The sequence below is a fragment of the Archocentrus centrarchus genome, chromosome 21 (assembly GCF_007364275.1).
Source record: "Archocentrus centrarchus isolate MPI-CPG fArcCen1 chromosome 21, fArcCen1, whole genome shotgun sequence".
Classification (NCBI taxonomy): Eukaryota; Metazoa; Chordata; class Actinopteri; order Cichliformes; family Cichlidae; genus Archocentrus; species Archocentrus centrarchus.
This window is the reverse complement of record NC_044366.1, coordinates 30492217-30506012: the sequence shown is the minus strand read 5'-3', so window position 1 is coordinate 30506012 and position 13796 is coordinate 30492217. Positions and strand designations below refer to the sequence as shown.

Sequence of the window (13796 nt, the reverse complement as noted above, 5' to 3'; positions counted from 1 at the left end):
CACGAACAGTGATGTTAAAGAATAGCACAAACACACTGAATCACTGGATTAGTTAAAAGACAAAACAAATGAAATCACTGTGCAAATAAAAGTTTAAATTAGCGAAAATGTAGTATTAAAATAAATGATCCCAGCTGAGACGCAGGGAGTGTAAAACTGTAATAACGAGAACATAAATGAGGTGATGAAACAGAAAATTGTGGATAGCCAGCAGTAACTATTTTTTTTTTCCTCCTTTCAACCAGCAATGTAAAAACAAACAACAAAGCAATATGAAATTTGCTAACTGAAGTGGCCAGTTGGCTGCATAAAAATGGTTTATCTGCTGTAGCAGGGGATGATGGGAAGATCACAGTAATATATTTGCCCGTGTGTACTCTTTGTTTTTTATTTTCCTGCTCTGTGTGTGGGGGAGCTGATTTGAATTTCTCTTGTACGCGTTTTGCTTTGGGATGTTGGTGGGTGTTTCCTTTGTATTCTGAACAACACAGTAATGATAGTTACAGTAATGGTCCAGTTTTAGGTCGTTTTTTTTTGTTTGTTTTTTGACACAATCAAGAAATTGTTTTGCCAAATGCACTTGTGTTTGTGTGGGAAATGATTGAAAATCAATTCAAGTACCACGTTTAGTCTGATCATTCCACAGAGTCCTCGTACCAACAATTTCTTGGATTTGTCATTTTGCTGAAGCTGTGCGCTGCCCTCTGCAGGCAAAGAGCTGTAACTACTGAAGTAGTGACGTTTTCAGGCCTGTTTATATACACATTTCTAGCTGTATAAATAGTTTCCAGTAATACAGTAAATCCATCCTAAATCCTAATAAGCATTGATAGACTGAACAGCAACTTTGGACATTTTTTAAGTGAATATATTAACCCTTTTCATACTGTAAAGATCTTTTTTTCTTTTTTTTTTTGACCTGATCAGTGGACAAAAGAATTTAAAATATTTCTGGTACAATATTTATGATTTCTAGACTTTAAATATTAGACATTTATCTTTCAGCACCTGTAAATATCTTGTAAATAGCAATCAGTGACTGGCCAGAGCACCCACAGCAAGTGTAACTATGGGGCTGGTGCTTAACACACTCAGTAGTATTACGTTCACACTATAAGCAACAAAGTCGGAAATTCGCAAACTATGGGCTGTTATATTGTGGGCGAATTTTCACTGAAGTGTTGCTGTAACGTGTGTTGACATCATCCCTCGGATTGGATTGCGTGTTTGCAAACATGGAAGCATATGATTGGTTAGTTCATTACATCATTGGATCGCTAGAAAGTGGAGGCCAGCTTAACTTTATTTGTTATCACACAGCAAAAAGTATCAAGTTTCACTTTGTAGTTTTATATCGCCGACTTCTTTGGAAAATGACTCGTAGTCCGCCACCTTTCACTGAGGTGTGTGTACAGAATTCGTGCACTGAGGCCTCCTGGACTCAGACTGGTAGCTTCGCTGGGAACAAAATTCAAACTAAAGCAGGTTGCTACTTTGTTTTATAAGTTTACGTGTGTGCGCTAATATTAAAGAAGAACAAAAAATACTTTGCTATTTACCCATATTGGGTTTGCATTATAAATTAATGTTTAAGGTTGGTAATAGTTTTAAAAATATATTAATGCGGTCAACAGTCACTATAAAACAACAGGAACTGTTTTCTTTCTGTGGCATCTCAGCCGCTGCGTTCATGTTTGTCATCCCTCTCAGTATCCTGTTCTGCTTGTAGGCATCACTGCACCACCATCATTCACGTCAACAGCAGAATTTAGAGCTGCATTAATACGACTGGTGGACTGATGTCTCTGAATTACAGCAGATATAAAACCCTGACCGGGGTTCACAAGTACAAGATCAAAAAGCAAGAGTTTAGCTTTCTATTGCTTTTTTTTTTTACACAAAATTGACTTCAAGATTCAATAATCATCAATTCATCTGTTTGGTTGCCGACAAATGTTAAGGATGCAACACCTTTGCTAAAAAGGCAGTTACAACAGAAAGGTTGTTTACTTAAACACAGAAACGATTAGTCGATATTGATTATTCAGATGTTTTTGTTATAAAACTTTGTCTACAATAATTTGATGGCAGTTTGTTCTAATAAGTTGGAGGAAATAAGTGGCAGCACTTGTTAGGGGAATGAGAATAAACATTGCAGCCCTGCTTTAATCATATTTTGAGTGAAATGTTGATACATTTTTGTTGGCGCACAAATATTTTCAACATCCCTTTTTTCCTGTTGCACCTACTTAAGCAAAGAGTCGTGTTTGTATCGGACCACAACTTTTTAAATAGTATCATTTTTAAGGCCTTTAAGTTGACTACACTTATTAAGAAATGAGTGGTTTTGGGTATGAGTGCTGATCTTAGATCAGTGGCATCTCATAAGGTAGTCAAACTGAGTGGCTTTACTGCACTGTTAAAACTTTTTCATAAAGATTTTTCTAAGGTTGACTGTGTGCAAACTAGGCCAAATCTACATGTTTCTTGTTGCCAGGATTCAGTTGGACTGAAATCAATTTACTTCAATCTGTCAGTTCAAATTACTCCATAAAGCTGCACATCATTAAAATATTTACTTCTGTTCTAACATCTTGGATATGACCTCATCCTCTGCACTCTGTCCTGAGGGACGATGCAAAAGATTTGGGAAAGTCAAAGCCTCCTGAACTGACTGATATGAGTGATTTGAAGCCAGTCTTTCTATTTAATATTGCTGTTTCTTTCTGCCCTGAGAAAATATTGACTATTTTTCGATGTATGTATTCTTTCACATAGAGAATTAAAAACAATAATAATGATTTCATAAACAGATGATTTTACCTTTAAACTAAAATAAACTTATTGGTTCACATTTGTTCTGTATTTCAGAGTGATCCTTTTTCTTTTTAAATCAGGATATATCAGAATCATTCATTCATTAAAAAAAAAAAAAATTATATATATATATATTTAAATTTAAACCGTGATATCTTTAAACAGTCATATCTTCCAATTATATCACATGTAAATGATGGGGGAAATTTGCACTTAAATTTGCACTTTACAGACTAAATGGTTGATCTGATCTTTTTACCCCTGCTGTGGTTTTCATTTGCAGTAGACGCCAACAAAGCCTGCAAAACAGCAGATTAGCTCATGCCAGGAAGGTACAACACTAATGTCTACAACATATAACATTTACTGGAGAGATTTGCTAGATGTTTCCTTAAAATCTTTATTCTGTTTCAACCACAAATATTCCTTCCATGGTGAGCTCCACTTCTTGCTTCCATTTGACTGATCAGTGTGCATCTGCTAGCAGGAAGCTAAGGTCACTGCCTGGGCAATACTCCACTGTGGGCTTCCCTCTGAAACACATGCACAAAACATTTAAAAAATGAAATACTGCTTTTATTTACTGGTCACTGGAGTAACTGGACTCATTTCAGGTTCTCAAATGGTGCGTTTGTGTGTTTATACTTTCACTAGTGATGTTGTGGAGACCCTGGTTCCACAGTCACATTGTGGGGACAATGTAGATCTGAAATTGGTTTATGTTACGATCATGTCAGGTCAACCTAAAGGATGCGTTACCTGCTGAACAGTCTGGCCTTAGTGGTTCCCAGTAGTGTGGCTTTGTTTCCCTCCACTAGCAGCAGAGAGCCCTCCCTCAGACCCTGAAAACAAACAAGAGGACTTTTAATGATCTAATAAAAGTTGTTTATCTGCTTGGCCTGAAAAATCTGTGGCTGCATTAATAAGAGGTCCCATCACTCTCACTCACCAGGACACGTGGAGTATCGGGTTCTTCATGGTACTGGGTGATCCTCTGCTCTCTGGTTTCCTACATGAGAATAGTGGGAACAGCATTAGCGATAAAACCACAGCTGATTAAAATATCTTCATTGACGAGACAAAATGATCAAAATTACATCATTGTTGGCTGCTCTGTTTTTAACAAAAAAAATAACAGTCAAAATGAGGACAGCTGCTACAAATGGCAATGAAAGTATGATGTATTAACCCGCACCAACTTTCACGTTGCATCTGGCAACAATTCTGTCATAGTTAGTCATGTTCAAATATGTGATATGATCCATCCATCATCTTGCACTTATCCTGTCCAGGGTCGCTGGAGCCTATCCCAGGGTACACCCTGTACAGGTCACCAGCCTAACACTCACATTCACACCTATGGTCAATTTAAAATCACCAGTTAACCTAACCTCTTTGGACTGTGGGAGGAAACACGCAGACACAGGAAGAACATGCAAACTCCACGCAGAAAGGCCCGGGACAAGAACCCAGGCCTTCTAGCTGTGAGGCAACAGTGCTAACCACCATGCCACCGTGCTGCCTGTGCCACATGATATAAAAATAAATACTATTGAAAAATACACCTCTCGCCCTATGACAACTGGGAAAACACAAACACACACACACAGCACCAGTCAAAAGTGTAAAGCTGTCATCTAAGTAAAAGGTGACTACTTTGAAGAATCTAAAATATAAAACATATTCTGGTTTGTTTAACACTTTTTGTTTACTAAATAATTCCATATGTATTTCTTCAGACTTTGGATGACTTTAGTAGTAATCTACAATGCAGACAATTTTTAAATAATGAAAGACCACTGAATTACAAGGTGTGTCCAAACTTTTAATGTGATGAGCCATTCGTGCTTCTGTGAGCTTCATTATAGTACAGAACTGAGAAGCTCAGCAGCTTTTAAAGGGAGAAAAAACCCTTGTAATGTTGCCATAATAAAGAGAATGTTACCAGTGTTCCATGTTGACATGTACCTGGAGGCTGCGTGCTCCTTTATGATGTCACCAGATTTCTGTCAGGTCACACAGACTCGTTGTTTTTGGCAACCATTTTAGTTTTAGTTTTCTGGATGAAAATGCTTCTTAGTTTTAGTCATTTCTAAATGTCATAGTATTAGTCTTTACAAATTAATTTGAATAATTAGTGGTAAGAGTGGAATCAATTACTCCAAAAACGCAGTAAATAAAAACATTCTCACTTTGGCGACCGAGGCTTTATTTCTCAGAATTTGCTGAAGTGCAATGAACACACATATGCCCAACGTACAAGCAATGGATGTGGACAGGGACGCAGCTATGTACTCTGAGATGTATGCTTACACATTTTTGCCACTAAAGCTGACTAAAACTTTGGCTGTAGCTCAGTAGGTAGAGCAGGTCACCTACTGATTGGAAGGTCAGCGGTTCGATTCTTGGCTACTCCAGGTTACATGCCAATGTATCCTTGGGCAAGATACTTAACCCCAAGTTGCTCTCTGACCGTCCCGTCGGAGTATGAATGTGTGTGAATGTTAGTTAATTAAAAGCACTTAGCTTAGTAAACATGGAAGTGCTTGTATGAATGGGAGTGCATGGGTGAATGTAAAACATGTTGTATAAGCGCTTTGAGTGCTCTGACTGAGTAGAAAAGCGCTATATAAGAACTAGTCCATTTACCACCCCACACACACACAGTGACCCTGAACAGGATAAGTGGAAGAGGATGGATGGATGGATAGGTGGATGGCACTCCTCGGTTTCTTAACGTTTGTCACTATTGCAATTACCAAGCGCAACCACCAGAGGGTGTTGAACATGAAAACATTTCAGTTTGACAGAAAATAAAATTGTGTTTATGTAGGTTATCAACAAAAAACATTTTGTGTGGTGCCCGTTTTTACTTTTGACAGGTTTTTTTTTTTTTATGTCTACAACGGATTGCCCATGTAAATCATTTTTCCAGGACAAATACTGATTATTCTTCAGTTCCAGATTTTGTAGTGTCAGGATTTGTTTTGGGTTTTTCTTCCCTCTCCATCATTACAGTGTCAGAATCTTAGCAGTATGAAATTCTGGACTAACAAAAGACATATTAAGGACTTCTGTTCATCCTCTGGCAGCAAGCTTTTACTATTTTCTGAGCTTTAATCATTGAAAGAACTGATGGGGAGCAATTAGTGATGGAAAAACACCAACACATTAATTACCATCACACTTCACAAACATTTTTTTATGCTTTCAGAATAATTATATACAGCCTGAAACAAAGCAAAGGGCGGAGGGCTGCCCTCACTGGTTTTAGAGGCCCGGGACTCTCAGCCGCTCTCCAAGTTTGCCTGTCACAGTCTGCACACATCTGCTGCTCTGCCCTCCACCAATGAGTGATTTACTGTTGGATGGGGGCCTTAGCTATATGAGTACATGAAAACTACATGAGGACCACCAACACCAAAAAAAAAAAAAGGGAAAATAATTTTTTTTAAGTAAAAATTGAAATTAAAATAACTTAAGTTAGATTTCACAGGCCTGTACATAAGAACCAGTCCCTTCACCATTTAATGGACTTAATGAAGCAGCTTAGCAAGTATGTTAAACTGTGGAAAGACAAAAGAGGATAAAACAATACAGCTACTGGATTTAAAAAAAAAAATGCTCCCGGCCAAGTAAAAGTCTTGAGTTAAAACAAAAATGTACCCAAGTATACAGTATCAGCCTTATGGAGCACATTTGACCAGTTTCATCTAGATGTAAATTTACTGAAGGATCAGCAGCCTGCTGCGGCTGGAGCATCTGTAGCAAAGTACACAGACATAATCAGCGTCATCTAATAAGAGTTTAAAGTAGCAGAAAATGGAAATATTCAGGAACAAGTACCCAAAGCTGTAATTGTCATAAAGTAAATTGGTGCTTTCAAGCTCTGATAATCAGTAACTCTTACGATGATCTTGTGCAGAGGCAGAAACAAAATCCTCCAACCCCCCCCCCCCAAAAAAAAATGTAAATGAAAAAAATAATCACACACACTAAACAGGCACTGAGATTATGCGACTCACCCCCATGTGGCAGCTGGTGGGGTCAGGGTCCAGGTAGTGTGGGTTGATGTTGACGGGGACGAGGCCGATGGCAGAGAAGGACGGAGGGTAAACGATGGGCATGTCGTTAGTGGTGCTGATGCTGACGGTGGCCACATTAGTGCCTGCACTGGAGCCCATGTAGGGAATACCATCCTGGACATGAAGGTGCCATTGGAAGGAAAAAAAGGGGACAAGGGAGTAGTCAAGAAGACAAGGACAAGAGAGGAGAACTACAAGATGGAAGGAGGAAAACTACTGCTGAAGTCTGCACACATTCTGAATTGTTGGTATGCGTTCTGCAGCAGCTCAGCAACGATGAATAATAAAAAAAATTAAACTTCTCTGAGTGGGCCATTTTTCCCACAACGTATTCTTGAGAAAGCTCTGAAACAATTAAGCAATTACTAAACAGCTCCTAAATGTTAGCTTAGCTGAAAGATTCAAACTTCCTATTTTTTAAGGGGATTTCAGATACACCTTGACAGGTATATATATGCACGTTACCCTGTGAAAACACTAAAAGGGAATTTGATCACAAAAATAATCAAACGTTAGAAAAATACTCCGGCAAAAGCCACGGATTTAAAATCCCACCCAAGTAAGAACACCGGCTTTATTGGTTTCACTTGCTTTAATTATCTGTACTGATTATTCCTGCAATTATTTATAATTAATTAGTCTTGAAAGAATCAAATACATTTGCTCTGTTTTTATGTACACATTTATTATAAAATTTTAATAAATAAATAAATAAATAAATAAGGCTCTATTTACATTTATATAAAACCTTCCAAAAATAATAAGATAGTATATGTTTATGTAAAACTTACATAAAATGATATTTAAAAAATATTTTAATAAAATGCAAAAAATAAATCTATATACAAAATGTTACATTATACGTTATACACATATATACAGTATTTGCTTTCTTTGTTGTTCCAGTTAATATCAGCAGTGTTTTTATTTTCCTTTTTTTTTAATGCATTTGGACTCTAACAATAAACTGCTTAATGAAATATTTGAGTTCAGATGAATATCTGATTGATCATTCTTCCAATCAACTAATTATTTCAACTAATTATAAAACCTTAAAATGAGATGGCATCAGTGAGTGATAATTCTTTTGTAAATAAACTTTACACCCACAATAGACTTGAATTTGATAAGTGGTCAAGAAGCTGGATGGTTGCATGGATGGATTTTATAGTACTGACAAAAGCATAAAACTGACATATTTCACTTATACAACTGAAAAAGCTTCAATGATAAAAACCTTCTTAAAGATACCTCAATCACTCTCCTCCTGATCTCCGTCACCACCTTGTTGTCATAAAGACTCTTCAGCAGCCGGAAAGTGTTGCCTCCGCCTACAAATACCTCCATTAGCATCTCCATACAGTAGATTATGCAAGTAAGAAGTCAGGCGGGAACGCAGAATAAGAGTACGAAGCCAAAGGAAGGAAGCAGAAAAGGAAGTGTTGTTCCTTACCTATAAAAATGCCCTCAGCCTTCCGGACAGCATCAACAGGGTCTGAGGCCTCATGGATGCTGTCCACCTCATAACCTGCAGGAGACAAACACATATATGACATGCTGGGCTGGATCAGATCTAGCAAAGAATATCCTGTAAACTATCATATACACAGAAATGGAAATGCAAAAAGAAAATAAAGAGACTGCGTTGAAAAAAAATACACCAAATATGCTGACTTACACCAACAACATGCATAAAAAAAAAAAAAAAGAAAATACACAAAGTCCATTAAAATATAGAGAAGAAAACTACACAGAAAACCAACAAATGCACTTGAATATCCAGGGAAAATTGTTTCAAAATATCATCAAGAACACACTTAAAACATATAAAACACCCACAAATCACCACTTTACTGTGGTGGAGGGGTTTGTGTGTCTCAGTGATCCCAGTGACTATGATATCAGGAGTATTTGCCCCTGGTAGGCTCTCCTAAGCCAAATTGGACAGGGTTACCAAGTCCCTACCCTGGAGCCCGACCTGGAATACTTTCAGGATCTCCTCAATCCAACTGGAACACCTTTCATAAAGGAAGCAGAGTCTGGAGATGAAGGGGATGACTCATCCATCACTACGGGTGAGGTCACTGAGGTAGTTAAACAGCTCCTTGGTGGCATGGTGGCTGGGGTGGATGAGATTCACCCTGAGTTCCTTAAGCCCCTGGATGCTGCAGTGTGGTGTGGAGATCTGCAGTGGTGCCTCTGGATTGGCAGACTGGAGTGGTGGTTCCAATCTTTATGAAGGGGGACTGGAGGGTGTGACCAAATTAGAAGGGGCTGACCCTACTCAGACTCCCTGGGAATGTCTATGCCAGGGTACTGAGGAGAAGATTCTGTTCATTAGTCAAACCTTGGATTCAGTCATGGAACACTGGACCAGCCTTTTATCCTTTTGAGGATATTCAAGTGTGTGGGAGTTTGCCCATCCAGTCTCTGTGTTGTATAGACTTACAGAAGCTGACTGTGTCCTTTGGGGATTCCTGTAGGAGGTTCTTTGGGAGTATAGGGTATCTGGCCTGCTGTTAGAAGCTATTTGGTCCATGTTCAGCTGCAGTCTGCATTGCCATTTGTCATTGATTCTGTTCATATTTTTTATGCTCATCAGTGTCCCCCCTAGATGAGCTGGAAGAGGTGGCTGGAAAGAGGAAGGTCTGGGCTCCTCTGCTTAGGCTGCTGCCTGAGAAACCCAGTCCCAGATAAGTGGCAGAAAATGAACGGATGAACGGATGGATGGATGGATGGATGGATGGATGGATAAAAAATTGTAGATATATAGAATACTGTGCTTCCAGAACAAAATATAGAATATATACTCAGTTCAGTTCAGTTCAATTCAATTTTATTTACATAGCGCCAAATCACAAATCACCTCAAGTTGTTCTGGATGGGCCTCAAAATATTACCTCAAATGATAAATTAATATAAAACATAGATGTGCCCTTGAATAAGTATGCCTTTTTTATACATGAACACAAAACATATAATTGCATAAATCTGTATAAATACTAACAGACATGTTTATGAGATTCAAAAATATTCTGTTACACAAACCTACCCAGAGTCTTAAACTTGTCCCTGGCTAACTTAGTGTAGGCGTCTCTGTCATGGAGAGCATAAGGAACAAACAGCACCCGCTTCACATCTCTGAAATACACACAAAACCACAAACAGATTCAGGCAATCATTATGAAGACCAGACAGGAGTGGATTACATGACCATCATAAGAATGCTACCTCAAGGACAGTCGTAAATGTCTGTTTACCAAAGTGAAAAATACTTCATTTGAGTGCCCTCTGTCCTTAACGCTATATCATTACATAAAGTACATTTTCTAGGTGCTCTACAGAGCTACAATTTTTAGTCACATGGGTTTTCAAACACATTCATAGAGCTGCGTTTGCCATTACAGATTTAATGTGGAGCATAATTTGAATTTGAATGCATACATCTACTGTATATGAGGGTGTAGGGCAAAACATGAGCCAGAAAAACTGTGCCCATTGTTTTTCAGCTCCAGTTTTAAACACCATATTTATTTATGATCAGATATTCAGATTTCTTGTAGAGGTCTCCTAGGCCCTTGTCCTACCAACCCCCACATCCAAATCCCCCACCCTACCATGCCACCACCTTCAGAAATCCTGGGAACAGATACTGTAGCTTGTGAAACATCTGCTTGTTGAATTTAGCTGTGTAAATCCACACAGAGCAGTAAACCTCAGAGCAGCACAGGTCAGCTGATCACAGCCTGTACACAGAGAATCTACTGGAGCTCACAATAGAAATTACTGAGTAATGATTCTTCTCCCCCGATGAATCCAACAGTAAACCCTGACTGTACTCATTTTTCTGTTTTGGTGTGGAGCCGAAGTTAAAAAAAAAAAGTTTGTATTCCCATGTCTATTATTTTTTATATTATATAATAAAGCACGGGGTTCAGTTAGCTTTACACAAAAATAGAAAGAAACGTCCTCCAAAGAGCTACTTTTACTTTCTGAAGTACATTTCAGAGCCTGTACTTTTTCACTGTTACTTGAGAAAAGACGTTGAATCAGTACTTCAGCTTTCACCGAAGTATTTATCTGTACTTCTACTAAAGTAAAAAACTTTTGCCACCTCTGATACACATATAAATACATTGACGTTTGTTGAACAAACACAAAATAATGATAATAATAAAAAAAACCCATCAAAATGTTTAAGGTGGATTCTACTTTGATTCATTTGCACGTCACGTGACTCTGGGCGCACTTCCTGTTTTCTGCTGTCAGCTTTCTCTTCCATCGACAGATGACCAGCGGCCGTAAACACAATTTACCTTCCAAAGAAGTCTGAGATGTGCTGCTGGCAGTGCTCCAGGTAGCCACTGCCGTGTAAGGTGGAGTTGGACACCAGCAGAAGTCTCCTCTTCATCTTGGCTCCAGAAGGGAAACTGAAGAAAACTTGCACGAGTTTCCCTGCGGCGGAGTCCAGAGGTCCGGGGTCACAGTTCAGCTGTGACTCTGACTGGCTGTTATAAACACTGAGAGCACCACCGAAGAAGAGCTCACCTGTGAGCCGGTTGAAGCTCACCTGCCGGTGCCACTCTCACGGTGCGGCTGGACTTATCTGCTTTAAGTTTAATGTGGGCCTAACTAAAACTTTTTATGAGGAACAGTTTTGATTTATCAATTCTTACTACTAGCGGAAACAACACTATCCCTTCCAACTAAAGTCTTTCAAAATAAAAGTATCTGCTTCTCGTTCTTCTTCAGTTATATCAAAATAAAAGCGTCTTCATCATTATTGTTAATCATGGGATGCGTTTTTGCTCTCTTTCTTTAATAGTTCTGACACTTTCCAAAAACATGTTCACAGTGTAATGTTCGCAGATGAAAAAGCAAAATTTAAAGTGCAGTAAAATTCCTTCAGAATAAAAGTTTCTTTTTGTCTTTCCTCTTCAGTGATATCAAATTAAAGCTTCTTATTTCTTGTCTGTTGCCCAGTTCTATCTGTTAGTTGTGCTTCATGGGTCCATTAAGAATAAAAGCTGTTTCTGCTTCCTCTGCATCTTGTTTTCCTACTTTTCTGAAACAACCAGGTGTACAAAGGGCTTCATAGAAAGAAAAAATGAAAGCAGACGGTGCAATCAAGAAATATACTATTATTGGCTTTAGCTATTTGAAGTGTATTTGTATTTGTACTCTGATACAAACTGCTTTATCTCCAGTTCAGATTTGTTCCTCCTTTAGTGACCCAGTCAACAGCATCAGTGGGACATGATGAAAAAAAAAATGTGAGACTTTATGAAATCAGCTCTCACTAATAACAAAGCTGGATGTGAAATGGTAGTAAAACATTATGCTTAGCCAAAATACAAATAAGTCCATGTGTCAGCATGGACTTAAGCTGCAGGTCAGTGATTCCTCACAGCACTGCGGTTTGAGCATAACCCGACTAATGAGCTCGAATAAACCTGTTAGTGCTCACAGTCTCACACACTGTTTCTTCTTCACATTGGTTTAATAAATATGTGCATGGCTTATTGGCTTATATGCTGTTTTTGTAATTGTTTAGTATTTTATATGAGCATCTTTAGCATCTGTTGTTGGACAGCAAAGAAAGAATTTAATTGTAGAGGGAAGCGTGTCTTTACTGTGTGCATGACAATAAACTTTGAAACTTGAAAGCAGAAACATATGAAACACTAGACTGAGATTTTAATAAAAACAACACGAAACAACACAAAGGTGAACAGTGACAAAATAAATAGCTGTAATGTAGAGAACTTGCACGTGCACGTTTTGTGAGACATAAGAAAAAAACTGGAAAAACAATAACTGCAATACAATACATTTTTGATTTTGCTCTATGAAAAAATAAATCCTCAAAATTAGTTCATAACAATTCTCTGCACTTTATCTGGAACTTTTAAATTAACTAAATAAAATGATTGAATTTAGGCTGTTAAAACAGGATTAAGAAGTTTGTTTAATGTTTTATCAGATTTTCCTGCTTTCAATATGTGAAATGTAAAATTATATCATGAAAATAAATATAAGAAAATAAATTTAATGTAATAAAATATGTATTAATTTACTTTCTTTCTGTAACTACAAAATCAATGTAAAAATATAATAAATGCATACATAATAAAACCTGAATAAAACACATAAGCCAAAAAATAGAGAAAGAAATTAGGAGAACTCTGTTTTATCAATAAATTATTCTTCTGTGATTCAGAAATAAATCTGCAGTGCTGTTGAATCAAAGCTGACAGTCTGCACTTCAGTCACGTCTTCACTGTTTGATTTCAAATCCACAGTCATGGCAAAAATTATGAATGTACCACTGTTTACATACTCATGGACCTTACTGTAAATGAGTAAAAATGATGAGTGAAACAACGCAAATCATAAACACACCATCATACTTTGTTTTTGTAATGTACTTGTAAACATTTAAATAAAACCAATAATAAATCCCACCCCCCCAAAAAAAGTGTTGTAAAGTTATAGAAACACAGCTAGTGTTTGTTTCTAAATATGTGTCTGTAAATACTGAATCCAATTAAAACAAACAAACAAAAAAACCCTTATTAGATCATATTTATGGTGGTTTTTCTGTTTTCAAATGGGTGTGAAAACAAACATTAAAATAAGCATTGAGATTAATAAAATCCATCCTTATAAAATCATATATAAAAACAACAGCGTGTATATAACAGTGTATGATGATGAATGCTTTCAAAGCAGCTCTTCTGCTGTAATGCGGCACTTGTACACTGACTGAGGACTACTTCCACCGCTGTGTGTCACATGTGGAGAAATGAGACACAGAAACAAGGGTAGCAGGAGGGGGCGGGGCCTGTCCACATCTGGATGAAAAACATCTGGACTCTCCCTCCCTTCCTCTGC

At 37.7% G+C, this 13796-nt stretch overlaps 1 protein-coding gene across 1 annotated transcript; it reads right to left on the bottom strand.

Annotated features, from left to right (window-relative positions):
• Nucleotides 1–3170: 3170 nt before the first annotated feature.
• Nucleotides 3171–11595, bottom strand: LOC115800980 (alpha-aspartyl dipeptidase). The gene is made up of 8 exons (XM_030758649.1): nucleotides 11219–11595; nucleotides 9955–10043; nucleotides 8356–8430; nucleotides 8154–8233; nucleotides 6843–7016; nucleotides 3767–3826; nucleotides 3577–3659; nucleotides 3171–3350 (listed from the first exon to the last, which is right to left on the bottom strand). The coding sequence occupies exons 1-8, from the start codon at nucleotides 11311–11313 to the stop codon at nucleotides 3284–3286; spliced, it is 723 nt and encodes a 240-aa protein (XP_030614509.1). The 5' UTR covers nucleotides 11314–11595; the 3' UTR covers nucleotides 3171–3283.
• Nucleotides 11596–13796: the final 2201 nt, after the last annotated feature.